The sequence below is a fragment of the Octopus bimaculoides genome, chromosome 26 (genome assembly GCF_001194135.2).
Source record: "Octopus bimaculoides isolate UCB-OBI-ISO-001 chromosome 26, ASM119413v2, whole genome shotgun sequence".
NCBI classification, from domain to species: Eukaryota; Metazoa; Mollusca; class Cephalopoda; order Octopoda; family Octopodidae; genus Octopus; species Octopus bimaculoides.
The window spans coordinates 11,377,629-11,390,520 of NC_069006.1; the positions used below are offsets into that span (position 1 = coordinate 11,377,629).

General features: G+C 40.1%; 1 protein-coding gene across 3 annotated transcripts in view; it reads left to right on the top strand.

The window, feature by feature from the left end:
- The window catches only part of LOC106882355 (cleavage stimulation factor subunit 1), a 59,503-nt gene that overhangs the window by 33,355 nt on the left and 13,256 nt on the right, over positions 1 to 12,892 (top strand). For all 3 annotated transcript variants that reach the window (XM_014933009.2, XM_052977016.1, XM_014933008.2), the window contains 6 exons: positions 556 to 596; positions 1,950 to 2,072; positions 4,111 to 4,233; positions 5,584 to 5,659; positions 6,759 to 6,838; positions 11,048 to 11,203. In XM_014933009.2, coding sequence (XP_014788495.1) covers positions 556 to 596; positions 1,950 to 2,072; positions 4,111 to 4,233; positions 5,584 to 5,659; positions 6,759 to 6,838; positions 11,048 to 11,203 — 599 coding nt within the window. The remainder of the gene's footprint in view (positions 1 to 555; positions 597 to 1,949; positions 2,073 to 4,110; positions 4,234 to 5,583; positions 5,660 to 6,758; positions 6,839 to 11,047; positions 11,204 to 12,892) is intronic.

The following is a 12,892-nucleotide window of genomic DNA, read 5'->3' on the forward strand; positions in this document are numbered from 1 at the left end:
GCTTACCAACCTCATGGTTCCGGGTTCAATCCCACTGTGTGTCACCTTGGGCAAGAGTCTTCTACTATAGATTCGGGCCGACCAAAGCCTTGTGAGTGGATTTGGTAGACAGAAACTGAAAGAAGCCCGTTGTATATGTATATATATTTGTGTGTGTTTGTGTATCTGTGTTTGTCCCCCCAACATAGCTTGACAACCGATGCTGGTGTGTTTATGTCCCCGTAACCTAGCAGTTTGGCAAAAGAGACTGATAGAATAAGTACTAGGCTTACAAAGAATAAGTCCTGAGCTCAATTTCTTCGACTAAAGACGGTGCTCCAGCATGGCCACAGTCAAATGACTGAAACAAATAAAGAGAGAGTAAAGAGTATTAATAATATCACTTCTGGCAGTTCATATATTTTTATTCTAAAAATCACATGGTGCTGTATTTCGTGACCTGATTGGTGCTAGTTGGTAGTGATGGCAAATATATTTAGTTTTAAAAAAATGATTTGTGAGGGGGTGTTGTTTTTTTTTTTTGTTTCCAATTTAAGAATATTTTTGTTGTTGCAGGTCAACTGATAGCCACAGGATCAGAGGATGCTTCCATTAAGGTAAAGAAACTTGCTGGAGTTTTCTGAAACCTATCTATGTTGTTATCATCATCATTTAATGTGCATATGGATATATATATATATATACATAATTAAGGGATCAGCAAACAGTTGCTTCACCACATACTGAAGTTCAGAAATAGCAGCTAAAAAGCTTTTTAGCTGCTATTTCTGAACTTCGGTATGTGGTGAAGCAACTGTTTGCTGATCCCTTAATTATGTTTATAAATGTATAAGAACTTTTAAATAAGTTCTCCACCGATAATGGTGTTTACATACCGAAGGGCTTGGTAAAAATTATTAATTGTTAATTTATTAATAAATTGATAAACCTTTACCCTTTTAATTATATATATATATATATATATATATATAACTGTGTGGTTAAGAAGTTGATTTCCCAACCAACTGATGTCAAGTTCAGTCCCACATCATGGCACCTAGGACATGTGTCTTCTATTGCAGCCCTATGCTGACCAATGTCTTCTGAGTAAATTCAGTCGATGGAAACTGTGTGGAAGTCCATTTTTATATACAGGGTGATTGAAAAGTAACTCCCTATTATAAAATACTTGGAAAATTATTTATTAATTGTAATTTTTTTCTCAAACATTTTATGTTTGATTTTTGAAGTGTGAGAATTTAATTTGTAATCGTATTGTCCTTGTCGTTCGTGAATGGCTGAATGCCCACTTCCGCAGGAGGTGAATGGGTCATTGTAGTATACACGTGTGGCCAGCGAAGAGTCCCGACTTAACAGCCTGTGATTTTTTTCTTTGGGATTGGTTAAAGGAACAAGTCTACTGCACCAAGTCAAAGACTTTGGAAGAACTTGAAAGGCGAATACGAGAAGTTATATCTTCCGTTCCACAAGGTTCCTGGTGAAATCACTTCATGCAGTTCCTGGGCGACTCAAGAAGCTGGTGGCAACATCTGGAGTCCATATCCTATTTTAAATAAAACCTCATACTAAAACCTGTCCTTATAAGTATTTTAAGATAGGGAGTTACTTTTCAATCACCCTGTATATATTTATATATATGTGTGTTTGTGTATGTATGTATATCTGTGTGTCTGTGTTTGTCATACCCCTCCCCCAGAAAGAGACCAGTGGAACAAGCACCAAACTTAACGAAAGCCTTAAGTACTGGGGGTCAATTTGTTCAACTGAAATTCTTCAAAGTGGTGCCCCAGTATGGCCGCTATCCAGTGACTGAAAATACTAAAATACCACAAATAACTTGTGCAGGCAGTAATGAGTGGAGAGCAAGAGTGTGAGTGGGTGTGTGGGTGTAATGTTGTTCCTGCTTTGTTTATTTCTATTTTGTCTGATTTCTTTTTCTGTCTTTCCAGATTTTGGATGTGGAGAGGATGCTGGCCAAAAGTGCTACACCTGCTGAGATCATTGCTATGGAAACACCACAACAAACCATGGAAAACCATCCCGTGATTCGAACACTCTACGACCATAACTCTGTAAGTCAAGCATCTTCCCTGCTGTTCTTTGGGTTTTACTGGGGATGATGGTGGAGTAGTTGTGGTGTAATGTTGTGGCAGGGGTGGTAGGTTTACTGATCTATAGTATCATGTAATGTGTGGTGGTGGTGAAGGCACGTGGCTTAGTGGTTATGGCAATCGGCTCACGATCGTAAGGTCATGAGTTTAATTCCCAGTGACGTGTTGTGACACTTTAATCCACGTTGCTCCAGTCCACTCAGCTGGCCAAACTGAGTTCAACCTGTATTTCAAAGGGCCAGTCTTGTCACGCTCTGTGTCATGCTGAATCTCTCCCTGAGAACTATGTTATGGGCACACGTGTCTGTGGAGTACTCAGCCACTTGCACATTAATTTCATGAACAAGCTGTTCTGTTGATCATATCAGCTGGGAGCCCCATCGTCGTAACTGACAGAGTGCTCCTAAAAAATGAGAGGTGGTGGTAGTAGAAAGTAGCGTCACTGATGTTGTGTGATGTGGTAGTGTTGGGTATTGTGGAGGTGGTAGCTGTAGTGTCTCTCAGATGTTTAGGGTGTAATAATGCAGTTTCCTCTGCATCTAACCATGTGATATAGGGCTCTTTCATATCGATTGCAAATGTTCTGCACCATGTAGTTTTTGGTCCTTCTCATTTCCTTTTTCCCTCCGGTGAGATCCATCTGAAAGCTGTTTGAGAAAAGTGTTATTCCGTTGCTGGAATATGTGTGACCTGCTAGTTTTAATTTCTATTCTCTGGTGATTCTGCCAAGTGACCTCATATTGGCTCTCGTTTGAATAGGTGTCTTGCTATAAAGGAGATATATGGCTTCCCCATGTGTGTGTGTGTGTGTGTGTGTGTGTGTTTCTGTCTCCTTGTCTTGATATTTACTGACAGTAAATAAATATTACAGTGTAGTAAAGATAACATGGCAGATCTGGTTTAGGACTGCCATGTTATGTTGGCAAACAATTTTTACTACAAAGTACTGTTGCTGAATATCTCACGTTGTGAGATTTAAAAATAGTAATTTACAAATATTACAGTGTTGTCCACTCTGCTGGGTGGTTGGTGTTAGGAAGGGCATCCAGTCAAAGAAACCCTGCACAAACAGACACAGAAGTCAAGCGCAGGCTTCTGCCTGGCCGGCTCCTGTCAAACCATGCCAGCGATGGAAGGTGGACGTTAAATGATGATGACGACAATGATGTTATTACAAACAGTGTTGTTTGTTTGCAATCTTTTGTGAAAAGATGCCCAAATAAAGGGGAAATACCATCTTGTTTGGAAAAAGTAAAGGTTGTCTACAAAAAGGGCATCTGGCTGTGGAAAATTAGCTTTGATAAACTCTGGCCAACCCATACGAGCATTGTAAAGTGAGCGTTCAAACAATAACAATGAGATGTGGAAGTCGATAAATGCATATTTTGCATTTTCTCTTCACTGTATGCCTGTCTCTTTCTCTCTTAGTAATCATGTCTATCTCAAACTCTCTCTCTTTCTCTCTTAGTAATCATGTCTATCTCTAACTCTCTCTCTCTCTCTCTTTCTTTCCTCTACATGCAGGAATCAGCCCCAATTCAATGTTTGTCATTCTACCCGTCTGGTTATGTGGTCTTGTTTGTACATTCGCAGAAACCTTCTCAGGCATCTTTGGTGGAACGTATTTGGCTTTCTATCATTTTTCACTGTGCTCTTCCATGTCTCATTGACACAAAGAACTGCTGGTAGAACTATGCTATCATATAGAACTGAAGCTTTGTGTGTAGGTCAACTGTGTTGGAGGACCCAGTAGTGCACATTCAAATACAGCTGTACATGTTGTAGCATAACATGTCTACACTCTACATGTAGTGTGTCTCTATAGACAGTACATGTTTAGGTTCAGGGTGTCTATATAGACAGTACATGCTGTAGTGTAGTGTGTCTCTATAGACTGTATATAACTGGATATGTTGTGATAATGCGTGTCCATGTTGACCAGTCGACCAAGGGGTTGGTACCTCTCATTAAACTTGAACTATTGATGTTTCCATTCCAGGAAGTGACGTCCCTTGACTTTCATCCATTCCATCAGATCCTCGTCTCTGGCAGCAAAGATTTCAGTGTGAAATTCTTTGAATTTTCGAAACCCTCAGTGAAAAAAGCTTACAAGAGTATCCAGGTGAGTTTGTTGTTGCTGTTGTTGTTAATAATGGTGATGGTGGTGATGGCTTGTTGTTGTTGTTAATGATGATGGTGATGATAATAGTTACTGTTGTTGCTGCTATTAATGTTGGTGGTGGCAGCAGCAGCTCCTAGTTATTGTGAATGATGGTGTTGGTGGTGGCTGCAATTTGTTGTTGTTGGTCTTGGTTCAGACTTGATTGAAAGTAAACCTACTCTCAAAAGCAATCCAGCCATGACCAACCCTTCATTATTTCAGGCAGACAAAGTGTATATCTACAACTATATTATCTAATATGTCCTTCTCTTTCTGAGATGGGGAAGTGTTATTTTGGAAGGAGATTTGACTGCTGTTTCTTGCATGTTGGACAACCAGATAAAAGAATGAACAGCAGAGTCAGTCTTAGCGAGATTTCAAACCAAGTCATAAATATTTTCTATTTTATCGGTACAGGATTATTCGTCTATCATCCATTTAATTCCCACTGGCAAACATAAAACCAAGATGGGACACCATGATGTGATAAAAATTCGTTGAATAACCTATGCTCCCAGTGCTAATTGACCAATCAAATATGTTGTGTGATAATGACAGTAAAAGTGAAGTGAAGTCTCTCTTGGCTCCCTACAACTCAAGGAGTCAGTTTCCCAATTTCCATGGCGTTTAGACAACTGAGATCACAACAAGAGGCCACTCTGTCACAAAGTTACTCATTTACAGGTTGAGTGGATTGGAGCAATATGAAATGAAATGTCTTGCTCAAGGACGCAATGCATTGCCTGCTCCAGGAATTGAAATTGCAATCACAAGATCATGGGTACAATACCCTAACTACGAAACAACATGCCTTCATGGGGTGTTGATAGCAGTTAAAATAGCCAAAATAAAGTACAGCATCTCACTCTGTATGGGGTGTAGTTGGTAACATAGTCACCCACGAAGTAAGGGAGATTCATCGTTCTAATTACACCACTGATTCTGTTGCTCAATGATGTTATTACAAACAGTGTTGTTTGTTTGCAGTCTCCTGTGAAAAGATGCCCAAATAAAGGGGAAATACCATCTTGTTTGGAAATAAGTAAAGATTGTCCACAAAAAGGGCATCTGGCTGTGGAAAATTAGCTTTGATAAACTCTGGACAACCCATGCGAGTAGTATAAAGTGGGCGTTCAAACAATAACAATGAGATGTGGAGGTCAATAAATGCATCTTTTGCATTTTCTCTTCACTGTATGCCTGTCTCTCTCTTTCTCTCTTAGTAATCATGTCTATGTCTAACTCTCTCTCTTTCTCTCTTAGTAATCATGTGTCTCTAACTCTCTCTCTCTCTCTTTCCTCTACATGCAGGAATCAGCCCCAGTTCGATGTTTGTCATTCCACCCGTCTGGAGAGTATATATTGGTTGGAACACAACATCCTGTGCGTAAGTAACTTTTAATCTTTGTGGTATACGATTCATCCAGAAGATGGACATTGTATGAATTTGTAAACCTGTCTGACCTTCCTCACACCTCATTCACTACTGTGGGTTGGTGATGATGGCAGTGTTTGTGGGGATGTCAGAAAATATTCTTTCGTAAAATACAGGGTGGCCCAAAAATAGGTTCACAGTTATCACGTAGACATTTTAAATTTCTTTTAACACACTTTATTACATTTAAATTTCTATCTTACAAACTGAAAAGAGAGCTTGACAAAATTAACTAAATTAGCATAGAATAATGGTTTCATATTTTTTTTATAATTAAGATCTAAACTGTTAATATATGAATGTGAAAGAGATAGTTGAAGAACTGTAAACCTACTTTTGTGCCACCCTGTGTATTCTTCATCTCATTTGCATCTGACTTCCACTCACACTCTCCTCATTTTCTGCTTCCCTAAGACACAACTCACTTCTTCACTAATACTCAACTCTCTCTCTCTCTCTCTCCTCTTCATTCAGTTCTTTTTATATCGTCTTAGAAATTCCTTTATACGTATGCACACACGCATGCATACACGCACACACAACCACCGTATGTTATACATGCAACATGCATAATGAGTGCAATCTCTATCTATTACATACACAGTACCACTGTCAAACACACACACACTTTCACTGTCTCTTACTCACACACATACATATACACTGTATATTAAACACACATGCACACACAATCACTATTACATACATACACAAACTCACTTTTATATATACTCACCCACACTCTCAGTCTGTTTACCCACACTCACACACACATACTATCTATTGCACACACAAACACATACACACACACATGCTATCTGTTACACAAACACACATACACACACACATGCTATCTGTTACACATAAACACGCACATACACACACATACACACACACACACATGCTTTCTGTTACACACACAAACACGCATATGCACACACACTCATTAAATCAGTTTACTTACATTCATCCTTACCTGTTGTTATTGTTATTACCTTTGGAGTAAATTAATTAACTCACCTGTCGAAGTTCTCTTCTCATCTTCCTACAGTACGACTGTATGATGTCAATACATTCCAGTGTTTCGTCTCAGGCAATCCAGCTGACCAACATGTTGGACCAGTAACATCGGTAAACATCTACGTAACATAATCCTCTGAGTAACGATGGGGGGTGGGGAGTTTTTATATGAGGTGTTTTATGTGTTTGTTTGTTTTTTGTGTTACCTTCACTTTACATCAATGCCAGCTACTACTACTATTACAACCACACTACTACTGCACCTCACTACCACCACTAAAGTTCCCCACCCTCACTACTACAATACCCTGTCAACACCACTACAGTACTATTACCACAACAACAGTACTCCAACCATTTCCATTATAGTATCACATTCACTACTACAATAGCTACCTATGTATCATACTCAATGTATACACACTGTTGATTGACCAGTTAAGATAAAAAGATCCTCTTTGGTAATGAGTGACCATGAGACTGCACCTAGAAAGTTCCCCTCCAAGGCACCAGTCTGGGTATGGTGGTTTTGTGGAAGACCAGCAGTCGCCCATGCATACCAGCCTCCCCTCTTCGTGACACTGATGTCATCCAAGGGAAAGGCAAAGGGGCCGATACAGCTTGGCACCAGTGATGTCGCAACTCATTTCTACAGCTGAGTGAACTGGAGCAACGTGAAATAAAGTGTCTTGCTCAAGACCACAACACACAGTCTGATCCAGGGATTGAACTCACTACCTCACAATTTTAAGCATGACTTTCTAACCACTGAGCCATGCACTTACCATAGATCAGTTACTATAGCATTTATCCTGAGACATCATCTCTTATAGGTATGCTGTGTTAAAAACATACTACTACAGTACCACCACCAATACTACAGTACCCCAGAACCCACACCAGTTCTCTATTCTACCACTAATATACATTATTGACTCACCTATATCGGTGTTGTGACCCCTATCTCTTCTATCATAATGTGTCTTATTTACAGCAGGGGTTCAGACCTCATAAGTAACACTGTGAAGAGGGTGCTTTATTAGACTCGTAGACCTCACTCATGGTCACAGACAGACCCAGGAGGGGATTAACAGCAAACAATGAGTCTTGGCTTCTGACTCCTCCCTGCACCCCCGTTATCAACCTCAGAGCTTCTTTAGCAGGAGTCATGGGTGCTGCCCACACTTTTGTAAAAACTAACAAACAAATGCACACACACACACACACACACACACACACACTCACTCTCATGATATACACAGACATCTCAAAGGTAAATAGACATCATTTTTGGAAGATTTGTTTCTGGAAACAAAATGATGTAATTTGATGCGTTTAATCCTGACCAAGTGTTCTACCTGTTTTATGTTAAAACCAGTCAGATCCGATCTCTCACACCTACCCTACACTGTCATTATTGAAAATAAAGTTATATTGTCAAGCCCTCGAAGCTATGAGATAAGGCAGTATTAATTGAAAACAATGTGAATATAAATACGTATTATATTTGGCAGTAATTTGAGTGCTGGTCTCATTTGCCAATAAGTAATTATGACGTCTTCTACAGGGTGTTCAAAAAGGTCTCTCCACAGTGAAATCAACCTAGGAAGTGCTCACATGGCAGTAAAAAAGAAATTAAATTTTATGTATTGAAAACAAAGCATGACAATCTCAAAACCCCTTATAAAGTTTTTTAAAGTCTTGTAAAGTCTAATATATTCTTTTGTAGTCTTATTCTATGCTATAAATATTTTGCAATAAAATACTTACTGCAGAGAGAGTTTTTGAACATCCTGTAGAAACCGAGGTAAATTTTAATAAATTGTGTTGTACAGTATTTAATATATCTGCAACTGTTTATATTGTGTGTGTGTGTAAATTCTAAACAATATGAATAAATAAGCATTACATTTGTCAGGGTAATCTAAATGCTAACAGGTTTAACCCTTTAACATTTAAACTGGCCATATCCAGTTCAAATATTCTACCTGTTTTATGTTCAAAGTTACCAGATCCAGCCTCTCACACGTACTCTACAATGTCATACTAAAATTAAACAGTCACATCATTGAAATCTCAAATCTACAAGATAATTGCATGATTAATCCAAAACAATGTGAATAAATAAGTATTACATTTGACAGAGTAATCATCATCATCATCATCATCATCATTTAACATCCGTTGTCCATGCTGGCATGGGTTGGACGGTTTGACCAGGGCTGGTAAGCTGGAAGGCTGCACCAGACTCCAGTCTGATTTGGCACAGTTTTCTACAGCTGGATGCCCTTCCTAACGCCAACCACTCTGAAAGTATAAAGGGTGCTTTTATGTGCCATTTGAGTGACACCAATTTTACTTGGCTTGATGGGTCTTCTTCTCAAACACGCCATAATGTCAAAGGTCTCAGTCATTGCCTCCATGAGGCACAACACTCAAAAGGAACTCAGCCGCAATGCTAAAGGGTTAAATAATTTAAATCCTTAATCTAGCATTTAGACATGCTTTATACAGTTTTTAATGATTTCCCTCATTTGGACATCATACTAACGAGTAGGGGCCTGGCTCTCAGTCAGTTACAAAGGTTCCAGTTGATCTAATCAACAGAACAGCCTGCTCATGAAATTATCATGCAAGTGGCTGAGTACTCCACAGACGTGTACCATTAATGTAGTTCTCAGGAAGATTCAGTGTGACACAAAATGTGACAAGGCTGGGTGGACAAGGCTAGCTGAGTGGAATTGAACTCATGCCCTTACAATCGTAACCTGAATACCCTAACCATTAAACCAAACCTCTTCACAACAAGTAGTGTGTGTACAGATAAAACTGTATAATGAGAAGTGTCTATTTACACACACACACACACACACACACACACAGACACCACACGTGTATAGAATCAGATAGACGTATCCAGACAAGCTCCAACATGTTCACCCACAGATGCCCACACATCACACAGACATATTACATTTACACAACTACATACACACACACACTCACACACAACCAGACACTCATAGAGATCCAGACCCATCTAAACATTCACACACGCGCACACACTCAGATATGTAGATGGCACAATGCTCCACCAGGAATCGAACTCGGGACCTTATGCTTGTGGTCTGAACACCCTAACCACTAAGCTACGCACCTTCACAATGAATAGCGTATAGGCACAGGAGTGGCTGTGTGGTAAGTAGTTTGCTTACCAACCCCATGGTTCTGGGTTCAGTTCCACTGTGTGGCACCCTGAACAAGTGTCTTCTGCTATAGCCTCAGGCTGACCAAAGCCTTGTGAGTGGATTTGGTAGACGGAAACTGAAAGAAGCCCATCATATATATGTGTGTGTGTGTGTGTGTATATATATATATATATATATTATATATCTCATCATCATTATCATTTAACGTCCGTTTTCCATGCTGGCATGGGTTGGACAGTTTGACTGAGGTCTGGAAAGTCAGAAGGCTGCACCAGGCTCCAATCTGATCTGGCAAGGTTTCTACAGTTGGATGCCCTTCCTAACACCAACTACTCTGAGAGTATAGTGGGTGCTTTTTACGTGCCACCGGCACAGGAGTCAGCCAGGGAAAACTGGCATCGATCGCATTTGGATGGTGCTTTTTATGTGCCACCAGCACGGGAGCCAGTCAGGAGGCACTGGCATCGGCCATGTTTGGATGATGCTTGGTTCTATATATATATGCATACTATCGGTTTCTTTTGCTGAACTGCTAAGTTATGGGGACATAAACACACCAATATCGGTTGTCAAGTGATGGTAGGGGGAGAAACACAGACACATAAACATATGCATATATATATAGAACCAAGCATCATCCAAACATGGCCGATGCCTTTAGTCAAGTAAATCGACACCAGGACTTATTCACTTATTCTTTGTAAACCTAGTACTTACAAAGAATAAGTGAATAAGTCCTGGTGTCGATTTACTTGACTAAAGGCAGTGCTCCAGCATGGCTGCAGTCACATGACTGAAACAAAAGAAATACAGGAAAAAACTATACTGGAAGGGTGTCTATTTATTTTTGAGCTGTCTGTGCATATGCATCTGTCTTTTATATGATGACAAGTGTGATGACATGGCTACATTGTCTTCTTGCTACACCACTCAGCCCTAACTCATGAATTCACCTTCCCTTTCACTCAGTTGTTTTGGGGTTTCTAGTGGACCCCACAGTTCTGTTCCCCCTCCATACACACACACATGCGTATAATACAGACGTATTGTTTTATCCTTGTATTTCTGTATTTGTTGCTGTTCTTCACTATTTTTCCTCAATTTCTTTCAGGTGAGATGGAGTCCCAACGCTCACCTGTATGTGACCAGTTCTAAAGATGGGGACCTCAAACTGTGGGATGGTGTCAGTAATAAATGCATCAACACATTCAAACATGCCCATGAGGGGCAGGAAGTCTGTTCGGCTGTGTTCTCCAGGAATTCTAAGGTATGATGATTCATTCTCCTCCTTTCATTTCCATATCTCTCTCTCTCTCTTTGTCTCCCCTCTCTCACCCCTTGTCTCCCCTCTCTCTTTTCCGCCTCTCTCTCCACTTCCCCCTCTCTTCTCCCCTTCTCCCTCCCCTTTTCTTCCTTCCCCTCTCTTCTCCCTTCCCTCCTTTCTCCCCTCTCCTCACATCTCTCCCCTTTCTCCCCTCTCTCCTGTCTTCCTTTTTCCCTCCTCCCCTCTCCCCGTTTCTCCGTCTATCCCTCTCTCTTTATTACCAGTCTCTATATTTCCTACATACAACATAGACAAACATAGATAGACAAACATACGTTTATAAGTATAGTCTGTATATATATGCGCAGCCATGGCTGTGTGGTTAAGAAGCTCACTTTGCAACGACGTGATTTCAGGTTCGATCCCACTGCATGGCATCTTGGACAAATATCTTCAACTATAGTCCCAAACAACCAACTGATGCCCTGTGAGTGAATTTGGTAGACAGAAATTGGGTGGAAATGCATCTTGTGTGTGTCTTTGTATTTGCGTTTATCATGCATACTCGCTGTTTGATAACAAGTGTTTGTTTGTTTACATCCCCGTAATTTACCGATTGGGCAAAAGAGAACTGTAGAATAAGTCCCAGACTTCCAACAAAACACACAAGTGCAAGGGTTGATCTGTATGACTAAAACCCTTCAAGGTGATGCCCCAGTATGGTCGCAGTCCGATAACTAAACCGAGTTAAGAATAAACGTTATATATATATCTATGTGTGTGTGAATGCAATTGAGGGGTAGACGTAAAATGTTACCTCGAATACGTATCCGTCCAACCCATGCTAGTGTGGCAAAATGGATGTTAAGTGAATGCACGAATAATTACGTTGTTTAAGCCTCTGAGAACGTCGGCAAGTAATTTTCTCCCTTTACTTACAGTCACTATAAGCCACATTAAAAATTTTGAGCAAAATCCGTTTTCATAGCACCCAACAGTTATCTCCCTTTAGTAAACTCTATATTGAGCCTCTCCAGAAATTTCAAGGAAGCCTCGGAAGGGGTTGTGAGTTTTGAACAAAACAGAGGATAGCTAAATTGCTATGCTTTAACTTTCTCCATCTTCATTATGAAGAAAGAATATATGTATATGTAACATTATCAAGTTCCCTTAATTGGTGCAGTCAGTCATTGGGGTGTCACTCTAGATGCTTCTGCAGTCAGCCTTCACCACTGATCTCTTTTCTCTGTCATGCATAGGGAGTTCGCTGTGTTGTGACCTTTCCAGTCCTTGATCTGGTCAGACCCCGGGTTTTCTCTGTCTGCCTCGTTTTCTTTCACCTTAACAAGATGGGGTTTTTTTAACTGGGAGTATGACAGGATACAGGACTGTACCAGGCAAGCGTCTGTCTTTTTACCTGTGCAAAGAGTGGTTCCTGTCTGCTGGTGTCTTTGTTGATTTGCTGCTTGACAAAGCCGTCCATTTTGTGTTCTGTGTTTGCGATGTGAAGCACTTGTGCTGAAATATCTAGATTCTTAACTCCATGTCAGTTGTAAGAATGTAAGGAAACTAACACCAGTTGTCAAATGACAGTGCTGGGAGAGCATACACACACACACACACACACGGAGTGGTATATATATATATCTATATATATATATATCTATATATATATACATATATATATATATA